The following is an 11,765-nucleotide window of genomic DNA, read 5'->3' on the forward strand; positions in this document are numbered from 1 at the left end:
CTGCACCTGGGAACAAATCACCACAACATGGTTAAGAAATACCATAGATGTAAGAAGAGAGATGGATATGGCACAGCCAGCCAGTGGCCAACTAAGAACACGTATCCTCATCAAGAATGTGAACTGAAGTTTAAAAAAATAAATCCATCCAAATTTTATCTCATTAATGTGCAAGTTTACACAGCAAGGCACACACAAATCTCACCAGAGCATCTACTCCATATGTGGTGTCTGAGGTGTGAAGTATGGAGTTTCTACTAAGTATATTGCTCTTGAATGATGGTGCTCACAAGAACATGTCTACAGATTCACAGAGTAACAGACATTTAAAAAATCCTTCAGCTGAAACAGCATTTTCCCCTTAGGTCGCCACTATAAAAGTGACATCTGTCAAACTGCTGACAGGACAGCTCAAACTCAAAGGTCAAGTATTACTCTATATTGAATTTTTTTTTAAATGACTTCAACTCTGACAGTTTCATATTTGTTAGTTTTCATTGGGCCTAGAAAAGCTATTTTTGTGTGTCATCATCCCAAATTGAAGTCTATGGGCTGTGTGAGGCTGAGCAGACGGCAACAGTAAATGTACTTTTTACTTTAGCTTATGCAAAAAAAAAAAAAAAAATTTGTGAAAATAGCAAAATGATACTGGATACTTTTATTCACTCTCCTTCAGTCATCCATCCTTTACAATGGGGCAAGGGATAAACCCAGGCTGCTCTGAGGCTCGACTTTTAACAAAAAGGATATCAGTAAATCTGTCCTTTTCTTCCTACCTTCAGTAAGCGTTCAATAAGGGTTTGTCCGACTGGGCTCGACCCAAACAAAAAGGCATGCTGTGCCCCTGTGCTGGCTTGGCGTGATAGTTGGAGTGGGTCCATGCTATCACTCAGCACTGCTGTAACCTGCTTACAGATAACCTTCTCCATAATGCAATGGACTGAGAGAGACAACGTGCAAATCTAAAAGTTTGCATGTTGTCTCTTGGAGTGGGGAGTGTGAGGAGTCTCCTGCTTGTAGATATTATGGGCTTCTTCCTCCTCTAATCTGATTCTGGACGTGGGGTCTCAGTGCTGCTGTGTCCTCACTTGTGAGGGAAAGCAATTGCTTTGCTTTGGAGCAAAATCCAATGTCAGATAGTCTCTGCAGCGGGAAAGCATCATCAAATGTACTGAGCGTGGCTTCGGAGAGGTCAATATATACTGTGGGGCAGCACTTAGCTGCTTTCAGAGAGCGACTTCACAATGTCATCTGCACCAGGCACAGAGGGAACACAGCAATGTTAAAATGGCATATTTGTTCACAGGAAATAATGGAAATTAATCATCTGTTACCATCATGAAAAGTGTTATGACAGAATTGCTCAGTCCATTATGCTTAGCTGACAAAGCCTCTCCTAAACTGGCTCAGCTCCATATCATTGTGATCCTGCGGAGGGATTTATCTAAGATGGGTTACCAGGCAGGAATTTTGCCAGGAGTCCAACAAGATGAGTAAGGATGTTAGACAAATGCCTTGGCAGATTTCACTTTGCTTAGACTGTGGGGAATGTGAAATAAATCTATTACCCTGATTTCCCAGAGGCAAGGATAAAAACCGCTGTCAGGGTGTTTTGACATTTATGTGCGTGCCTTATGATTTTGGATATTGTCACAATAAAGCAAACTTGTGCAGGCTAAAATGCTTGACTAGTCAATAAAATCAATCAATCTTCCTTTCAGCAAAATTGACAGGGCTGAACTCTGCACATGGCTGCCATTTAATCATACAGAGGCTTTGCAAAAGTGCTGGCTGCATTCAGGTGGTCTTTACCTCACAGTGGTACAGCTGAGTGTACCTTCAAAGGCCTTTTGTCACCGCGAGTGTGACAGGTTCATATTGAAGTCCTCCATCAGGGGCAGGACAATTGTAATCAATGTTTATGAGGAATGACAGAGCGTGACACGCAGGGCAAACGATCAGTCACAGACAGAGCATGAAGAGAATAAGCCAGCTCTAGGTTACTGAAATGAGGTTTAGGAACCTTTAGGGTGCTGTAGAGGGGCTCAAGTGGGACATGAGGAAGACATGAAAAACTTTAATGCCTCCTTCATTTCATTTGAATGTAGGACATCTCTGTAATTGATTCTGTGAGTCAGCAGATTCACTCTGATCTCCAGTTTTCTACCTGTGCAAAGGTGGGTAAAAAAAAAAAAGCAGCAGGCAGAGGAGAGGTCTGAAAAGCATAAAAAGATGTTCAGATGTCAATTAGAGCAAGTGAGCATGAAATTTAAATTTGATACATCAGTGGGTTCAGTGGAATGAGCAGAGTACAGATAGTGATAGAATACACTGTAGAATAGGACAGAAACAGAAATTCATTTTCAGTTCAATCAAATATTTTTTTAAAGAAATCAGCCAATTATTTCGTCAAATAAACACCAGAGATGATGTCAAATGTCCATCACAAGTTACTAAAGACCCAGACTTTTCTCACAAGTTTTCTCATTTAGTCTTTTCAGCAGCATAAACCAAAATATATCTAATATATTTTCTAATGACATGGATTGGTACAATGAACAATGAAATCATCAGTGATATATATATATATATATATATAAAGAAAGAAAGAAATTCTGTGGACATTTCCTACTGTTGATAAAGTTTGGCTGTCTGGTCGGGGAGGGCTCTCCGTTCAGGACCCTCTGCGCACATCCACACACACACACACACATACACACACACGCCGGCAGACACACTGCTGCTGCAGAGCTGCACAGACAGAGGGTTGTAAACTGACATTAAAGTGTTGGCCCCAGACTCCTGAACCGGCTGCATGTCATTTGCTCTACTCTGCTCTTACCGGGGACGTGCGTTTATTGTGCAAAGGATGAAGCGATGTTTTTTTTTTGCTGGATGTCAGATCAGACAAAAGGATCTCCCCCGGGTCTGAACGCTCATCTGAGCCCGACAGAGTGAAGCTATCAGGTCGGTGCCGACTCAAATATCAATCTAATCTCACTTTTATTTCATCGTTTTCATCACCAGGAGGAAGTTCAGCCGCCTGTGCAACCTAATTATATAGTCGTGCATATTTGACTGGACGAAGATTTACTTAACTGTTCAACATTATGCACAAATTAATCAGCAAGTTGATGTTTGGTGGTTGTTGATTTGAAGATTAGCTTGTCATTAATTGGAGGAACTATTGGTTTGCAAATGAGACAAATGCCCTCTTAAGAGATTTGTATAATATTGTTAAGGGAACTTTAGCTTGTTCCTTGCTGCAGCTTTTTTATTTTCATAGTCAGTTAATCTGTTGTGTGTTATAGATTAATCTATTATATTTGGGTTTTACCTGAACCCAAAGTGACATCTTTAAATATGTTTTGTTGAACCAACAATGCAAAACACAAAAATGGTCAGTTTATCATCACAGAAGACGAAGAAATCACCACATCAGACAGGAAGTTAGACCCCGTTCATTATTATTATCAATATTAAAACTCAGCATGTTCTCCGTAAGAAATTATTTGAACAGTTTATGCATCAAAATTGTTGTTTCAGCTCCAATTGTTTAATCTCCCTTATCCCCCCCTATATTTTCTTTATAGTATCCTTATAATATTCCTATTATTATTCTTACAGGCACGTACGCTGTCAATGGTGCTGGGTCTTGTGCACCTCCAGTAATATTCCTGCACAGATTTAATTTTTCTGAGACATTTAGCTTATCAATATTAATATCATCCTTGGAGAAATCAGATATGTGTTTGACATTCATCATCCTGATCAAAAAGCTGCTTATCAGTTTGTTCTTTGTGTTGATATCTTCCAGCCAATCCATTGTGTCCTCTATTCATATTCATATGCATTTTACCTTTCTATAAAATCACTGTTAATCTTATAGACTGCAGACTAATTTTTTTTTGTTTGTTTTATCACTAATCAGTGTTTTCAAAGTTCATCTGCTGCATATTGATGAGCCCGCACCTGCTTTTTCATTTTCTCACAGGGACAAATCATGAGCATAAAGATCCCGTGAGCTACAAAAGAAACATGCTATTATTATGATAATGTTGAACTTTTCTAGCTTCCATTCCAAGGAGGAAGGGGTGTGAAGAGGGGATATGGTGTAGAAATTTAACTGAATCCTTGTTCCATGATGTGTCCAGAAATTTGACACCAAATTTATCCAGAGCATATTGGAAGTTCAAAGAGTTTTCTTCAAATTCACATCATATTAGGCTTTAACAGCAAAGCGCCAGTGTTAAGCAGCAAAATACAAAATAAAAGAAATTTCTGGGTTTGATGCACTTTATTTTCTTTATCTCACTTTTCCTCATATATCTAACACACAGGTTTCTCCGAATCTGCCAACAGGATGTTCCCTCCGTCCATGTGGATCTTTGACCCCTCATATAGCCAGTATGCAGACCTTTGGATACTTGCTCGTTTTGTGATGGATCAGGGCAGAGTTTTCCATCACTGTTGAGGTCAATGATGAACAGTAATGTCCGAATGAATGATGAGAATGAAACACAACGCAACTCAACGTCATCCAGAAAGGCACTGCATTGGCCAATCAAATACATGCAAGTGCACAACAGACAATTACTACTGCTTTACTTATAATGGTTCTACCATGATAACTGCACAGTGTTTTGACATCTGATGAGCTGTCAAATTCACTGAACTGTAACTCAAACTGGATTTCCTGGATTGTGTCTCATGTTTCATTGATACCTGAAGGAATACAGCTCCACCAACACAGCCCCTTGCGTGGTTTTAATGCAGGGCTGATTTCCCCCTGAATGCCCACCAATGGGGGCCTCTCAATGGTGTAGGTCATCCATAAAACATCCTTCCTGTTCCCTTTTCTTTGTGGGAACACTGTGGCTCCTGTCGATGATTATGACTACATATGCTTGCCCTAAGACCTGTCACTGCTCAGACAGGAACGGCATGGTGGTGCAGTGCACATCGCGCAACTTGGAGAACATCCCGTCGAATCTGCCTAAGGACACTGTTGTTCTCTTGCTTTCATCTAACAGGATCAGACACATCCCAAAGGAGGTGTTCACAGACCTCCACCGCCTCAGGGAGTTGGATTTGTCTCATAATGCTATCGAGAGCGTGGAGGTTGGTGCCTTTCAAGGGATTTCAGAAGGTCTGCGGACCTTGGATCTTTCAAACAACCACCTTAGCAGCCTCCCTAAGGACACATTCACCAAGCTCCACGCCCGAGTCCGCCTCTCCCACAACCCCTGGCACTGCGAGTGCTCTTTGCAGGAGGTGCTGAGGGAGCTGAGGCTGGACCCCGAGACGGTGAACGAGGTCAGCTGCTACACGTCGGTGCAAGAGGAGTACGTGGGACAGCCGGTGATCCAGGTCCTGGACTCGGGGATCAACTTTTGTAACTTCCACCACAAGACGACAGACGTTGCCATGTTTGTGGCCATGTTCTGCTGGTTCTCCATGGTGACGGCTTATATCATTTACTACATCAAACACAACCAGGAGGATGCCAGGAGGCACATGGAGTACCTCAAGTCCCTGCCCAGCACCTCCCACATCAGCAAGGACTACGACACAGCCAGCAGTGTGTTCTAGTCTGTTTAAAGGATGCCAATGAATATAGATGAACGTGCACCGATGAATACAGATGAAAGAGTACCAGTGAATATGTTTACAGCACATAAGAAACACTGATAAGAGACAACTTTGCAGCAAGTGGTAAAACTTTGCTCTGTGATATATGCAGCACAAGGACTTTAGGATTTCAGCTTCCTAAAAATTAACCCTGAATGTGCGACCAGCAGGAAAGGAGAGGAATGAATAAGTAGAAGTAATGTTTAGATGTATTATCTGGTATGTTCCCTGGTGAACCTAGTGTCTGTTTCCTTCTTAATGTAAAGAGTTTGTATATTTAATAATCCATAAAGGATCTAGGCCAGTAGTGGAGATACTTTATGGTGGCACTGAACCTCTCTGCTACTCCTACATCTTACATTTGAGGTGGAATTGCAGCCAGGAATTAAATTTCATGATTGAACACTTGTCATCTCACTAAATGTTTTGCATCAAAATGTAATAACTTTGTCACTTTTGGGAGTGAGAATAATCGATTCCTGTCACAGAAAACCTCCATTATATGAGTTTGTCTCACATATTGAACAAATACAGTTGAGATTTCTTGTTCTCTAAATGATGTTACAGGCTTTTATAAATTGTTCAAGTTCAAGGTAGTGGAAAGTGGTTTTGTGAACCTCCTACTTGCAGTTTTATGAAGCATTGTGAATAAGAGAGTATTACAAAAGAGGCCAAACAGATAAAAGTCTTATTCTAGCAGGGTCTAGTCATGTTAAACAACATAATATGGAAAAAAAAATGGAGCCACTCACTCAATCAGAATTTCGTCTTCTATGTCGGATGTTGGTGCAGGTGAAAACAAGCATGTTGCAGCAGTTTCAGTCAGCCTTCTGCAGATAGATCACTCACTTCCTCTTGTGCCAGACTCCTGAAATTAATTTGGACAATTGGTGCCATTTCACATATTTTTACGAAGTCAAGTTTCCATCCAAACAGAGAGCAAATTACCAGAAAATATGTGTGTTTCTACTCACAACTGTTAAAATTGCAAAAATTAGGAGTTGAATTCTCTGAGATAATTATTTATCATGGAGCCACTTCTTTGAGATGAAGAAACAGGTGTATTTGGCTGTATTGACACTGAGCTCCAGTCCTTTCATGGGTCTGTGAGCATCTCATCCTGTTGCTCAATAAGTCTGATACAGATGTCTTGAAATGTCAAAGTGTTTTTTCTCCCTCAGGAAAACATATCAGAGAAGTAATGAATCTGTTGTTGTTTTGTGGAGAAAGATTTGATTCCTGCATTGAATTGTATTTTTATGGTCATTGTTATCACAACCTAAAACGAATAAATATGCTGTCCAACCTTAAAACCTCTCACACCATCCTGTATCAGCTTGTGCAGCTGTAACACATCCCTCACAATGAGATCCTGTTATTTATTCCTCCCGATTACTATGAAAAATACCCACAGCTCCAAATGTGGAAGCCATACATCTTCAGCTGCAAAGATCTGGATGAGGAAGAATATTAATATGTGTCTTGCAACCCAAAAATAGTTTCATTCTGCTAACAGATCAAATCCATAAATCTAATGAGCTTTTAGATGACTTTGTAGGAGGCATTACAAGGGTTTCTCATTTAGTATCCCACTACAGTGTCCATTTCTATAATCATGTGACTTGATTCATCTGTTTATTCTTTCTCAGTGTTTCATTTTATCAACACACAACTGTGGCCTGTCTCTCACCTTCTATTTTCTACCAGCACAGAGCACTTAATATATTTTGTACAGTATAATGTTGACCTTGTAGTCTCTACAACTTGACCTGTCCCTAATGTCAGATGGTCGCAATATTAATTGTTACTTTGCCTAACAAGTCCTGAGGCCTGTGGTGTATGTCATAATGCACTGAATATTATTAATTAGCCAGATAAAGTTGAGGTCAGTGTGTCTTCTTAAATTTATGTTCAGAGTGGCACAGAAAATAGAAGAAAATATTCTGCATTTGCAGAGTATACCAGCTTTCTTCAATAGTTATGCAGTACTCCAGTCCATCACTGTGTAACATAATGACCTCTTACATTGCTGAATCCTCTTTCTGAATCCTGAACTTCAGCTAAAGCCTCACCTGAGTGAAACACAGGAAGATAACAGACACCAAAATGTCCTTTGTTTACTATTATGCTAGAAAAACCCTCACTGTGTTGTCAGTTCTGACATTTTTCATTTAAAGTCTGTGAACAGGAGAATCTGCTCCATAGCTACACTGAAAATGTTCAGCTTTGCTTTCTCATGCAGAATGATTGCTTTAAGTTCCCAGTATTTTAGTCACCTTCATCCCTGATGTTGGTCTTGGACTGATACACTCATTGTATAAAGGACTCGCTCCTCAAACTTACCACAGATTAAGTCTCCTCAGGCTGTTGATAATCAAGCTGCTGAATTACTGAACGAGCAGCTTTCAGGATAAACAATATATTTAAGATTTAAGACGTATTTATACATGGACACAAAGGCACATTCTTATTCACAGACATACAAGAAATTGGAGCAGTACAGTGCAGAATGAATAGTGTCACCCTGTTATTCTGTTGGTGCATTATGAAAATGAGACACTCCCTTCATTGTTTACTGTACTATCAGTCTTTTGATTTTTGGCACATGTGCTGTTTTATTAATGTTGTATTATTCACTGTTTTTATTTACTCAAATCCATCATAGTGTCATTGATTTATGCTGCGCATTTGCCAGGTTCAAAGGGTAGGATAAAACTCTTTTATGGAAATTTAACATTTCTTTGCAGGCCACCTGAAGGCCACCCTGTGTCTTCACTCATCAACAACGACCTTCAGTAAAACAGATGACACCAAGCGGTGAATATATATGCACTGTGGGTTTAGTTTCTCTCTTACCACTGTCTCCAGCCACTCTGGTTTAGGGCTCTCCCGCTCATACATTTTGTCCAACGCATACTTTTGAACTGAGCCCAACAGAAAGGTCAAAAAAAGGCCCCTTAAAAGCAGATGGCATGTGACCACATGGCTCCAGAGAAATAAATATACTGGAGAACGCTGCGACTGCTTGCAATCCGAGCAAGCTCTGTTTCAGTTTTGCTGCAAAAGGTGTTGAAATAGGCCGGTTAGCTCAGCTGGTTAGAGCGTGGTGCTAATAACGCCAAGGTCATGGGTTCGACCCCCATACTGGCCAATTGCATTAAGTCTTAAGGCCCTTTGTGTGATTGCTTCAGCAAGAAACACCCAAGTTCATGGTAGGCGACCTTCTGCTCTCTAATAAATCTGCTGTTTTGTCCAACTTGTAGTTTTGAGCTGAGCTCAACACAAAGGTCAAAACAGCAAGGTCACAGAAAGGCCCCTTAAGTGTAATCAATGTGTGACCACGTGGCCTAATGGACAAGGCGTCTGACTTCGGATCAGAAGATTGAGGGTTCGAGTCCCTTCGTGGTTGGAAATTGTTTCCTAATGGTCTCTGGCTGTAAGGTCCTTGTTGGGAACGGCATAGAAATACCAATTACTGCTACAGTAGTGTTATAAAGCATGAAAAAACAACTAGCTTTGTTCCACAGTAACAACTGTAGTAGCTGATGATGGGCTGCCAAGAAGCCATTATCTTCCACGCTCGAATAAATCTGCCATTTTGTCCAACTTGTAGTTTTAAGCTGAACCCAACACAAAGGTCAAAACGAGATATCGGACAGGCCCCTTAAGAACATGCAACATGTGACCACGTGGCCTAATGGACAAGGCGTCTGACTTCGGATCAGAAGATTGAGGGTTCGAGTCCCTTCGTGGTTGGGATTTACATCCTACTTCTCCCTAGAGTGCTTGTTGGAAATGTCATAGAAATACTAACTACTGCTGCAATGGTGTGATGAAGCTTGAGACAACACCTTCTTTAACTTTGCTCCACAGAAAAAAACATATTGGCATAAATCTTTGTTGCCGTTGTAAGATGTCAGGATGTCAGACACAAACAATTCTCATGTGCACACACATACACACACCTCACCTTTATCGGTCAGAGCTGATGTATTACGCAGCACCTTCATGGTTCATTGTTCAAGGCTCAAGCATCTGCAGGAGAGACAGAATGAGAGGAATGTTTTCACTGAGGTGCCCTTAAGCAGTGACCTGTCTGTCTGGTTTACAATGAATTTCTTTCTTTCAGTACAATTCAATTTAGAGACAATGTGTTTGTATTACTTTCCACAAAAGAAATAAAAAATGTAAAGCTGTTTAAAATGCGATGCAATAAAATTATGGTAGCGATGCATAATATTATGGAATACAGAAGGTACAATACGTTTTTTTTATGTTGTTTGATGCATTGTTCACCATGTGTCAAAGACAAATTTCTGTAATACAGTAAAATGACAAGGAAGCTACTTTTAGTTTCAAAGTAAAGTGCTGAATATATAAACAAAGTACCGTTTTATTGCTGGTATTATTACTCTCATTGGGGCGATGGCATGCTGACAGCCAGAAGCAAGCAAGCATTTCATTTTCTCCCTCTCTCTCAGCAGGAGGAATAAGATGATTTTCTGTTAAATATTTATCCCTGTAAATAAATTAAACCAAGACATACATATCACTTAGTTTTTCAGCATATACAGTATGAAAGAGGTACTTCACCTGCTACACATACAGTAGATTAATCCTAATGTCCATCACAAATAAACGTCCATAAACCAACTTACTTATTATAGAAAAATCTGTTCCACACCAGATTTTTTAATTTATTAAAGTAATCCACACATCGTTATCAGTACATTCAATTCTACATCACAAACAGGGGCTTTTAATAGTTTAGTCTCTTAATTTCCTAGAATTCCTAGAATGTGAACAATAGCTAATGACAAAACAATGGAAAAACATTGGCTAAATAAAGTAGCTAAATAAAAGCCATTAGCTAAACAAAATAATGTTAGCTAAACAAAAATAAAACAATAGCTAAATAAAACAAAATAATAGCTAAACACAACTTAAACACAACTAAACAACAGCTAAACAAAAGAACATAATGTCATGACAACAAACTCACCATCAGTACCTCTGAAGCTTTGGGGAGTCTAAATTTTTGCTAATGAGCTAAAGTTTCAATCTACTCCAAGCTGCCAGGTACACAGATGATTCCTGTGTCAACCTGAGGCTCGTTAGGGTAATTAACCTGATGGAGAACCTTCTCAGCTGAGTCCTCCCTGTTAAACTAGCCTACAGTGATTTTGCTGCAGCTCTGCTCTTGCACACCTGATTCAATTAAGTTCACATGAAAATGCGTTGCCCTTAATTGGATCAGGAAGAGCGACCGACCACTCTCATATTCAGAGCATGTTCGTGCACAAGCACATTCTGCCCCTCCAGGTCCTGAAATACACTTTCACATTTCTTTTTGGTTTTATGCTTTTTCCCCTCAAACATTTTGTCTTTCAAGCATTTGACAATCTTGACACATACACACTGGAGACATTCATTTTCTCTGAAATTGTGTCTGAAGATGGACAACAATAGGGTGAAGAGATGCGTAATGACACCAGGAGAAACAAGCAAAACCCTGCAATGAATACAAATTCCTGTTGTTCTGATGTTCATGGAGCACATTATGTTTCATGGTGACCATCTGTTTTTCAAAATTGCACAGGGAACGCATGCTAATGAGATGTGCATTGTATCTCTTTTCCTATTCAGATCTGCACATTTCAGTGTTTTTAATAAGACACAGGAAGCAGAAAGGTAAAAGACACAAACAAAAATAGTCACTACACACTGCGACAAAAGTTGAGAGATTCCTGCCGAGAGGTCTTTGAATTTAAGATGCAGTCTTGAAGGATGATGCAGTGCTTGGGTTTAGAGAAGGGGAAAATAATTCACTATCATTGTGTTGCACAGAGGTTGGTAGATGAACACGCTGAGAGAGGGCCGCTCAATTCAGGATGAATTCGTGAAGATATGAAACATTTGAAATGTGTTTTTTTTTGTGTGTGTGTGTGTGTGTGTGACAGAAAGATAAAGAAAGAAGAAATTTTGCTTGTGATTCAGGATGCACTTTCCAGGTTGTAGTTTTAAAATTATGGGTGTGTGTGACAAGGAGAGAGAAAGATGCACTGTGGACAAAAGTATGTGGCCTCCTAAGCGAGGGATTGTGGGTTCGAGTCCCATCTGGGGTGATTTCCAGC

The 11,765-nt window shown here is 40.0% G+C and overlaps 2 protein-coding genes and 3 non-coding genes across 5 annotated transcripts in view; 4 read left to right on the plus strand and 1 right to left on the minus strand.

Moving 5' to 3' along the window:
- The window catches only part of LOC139609427 (fibronectin type III domain-containing protein 4-like), a 67,341-nt gene extending 55,576 nt beyond the window's left edge, over positions 1 to 11,765 (minus strand). Inside the window, exons 1-4 of the mRNA XM_071463979.1 lie at positions 10,634 to 11,765; positions 10,021 to 10,150; positions 9,602 to 9,666; positions 6,384 to 6,499 (exon numbers count right to left, since the gene is read on the minus strand). The gene's annotated coding sequence lies outside the window, so the exon portion shown is untranslated. The remainder of the gene's footprint in view (positions 1 to 6,383; positions 6,500 to 9,601; positions 9,667 to 10,020; positions 10,151 to 10,633) is intronic.
- LOC139609426 (leucine-rich repeat-containing protein 3-like) lies at positions 2,710 to 7,075 on the plus strand. Its single transcript, XM_071463977.1, has 2 exons — positions 2,710 to 2,967; positions 4,341 to 7,075. Exon 2 carries the CDS (start codon positions 4,804 to 4,806, stop codon positions 5,590 to 5,592), a length of 789 nt encoding a protein of 262 aa, XP_071320078.1. The 5' UTR covers positions 2,710 to 2,967; positions 4,341 to 4,803; the 3' UTR covers positions 5,593 to 7,075.
- Positions 8,709 to 8,782, plus strand: trnai-aau (transfer RNA isoleucine (anticodon AAU)). The gene has a single exon. It is a non-coding gene; the product is annotated as a tRNA-Ile (tRNA).
- trnar-ucg (transfer RNA arginine (anticodon UCG)) lies at positions 8,968 to 9,040 on the plus strand. The gene has a single exon. It is a non-coding gene; the product is annotated as a tRNA-Arg (tRNA).
- Positions 9,315 to 9,387, plus strand: trnar-ucg (transfer RNA arginine (anticodon UCG)). Its single transcript has one exon. It is a non-coding gene; the product is annotated as a tRNA-Arg (tRNA).

The sequence above is a fragment of the Trachinotus anak genome, unplaced genomic scaffold (assembly GCF_046630095.1).
Source record: "Trachinotus anak isolate AG129_WGS33_773 ecotype Australia unplaced genomic scaffold, CSIRO_AGI_Tana_v1 ptg000026l, whole genome shotgun sequence".
Lineage (NCBI taxonomy): Eukaryota > Metazoa > Chordata > Actinopteri > Carangiformes > Carangidae > Trachinotus > Trachinotus anak.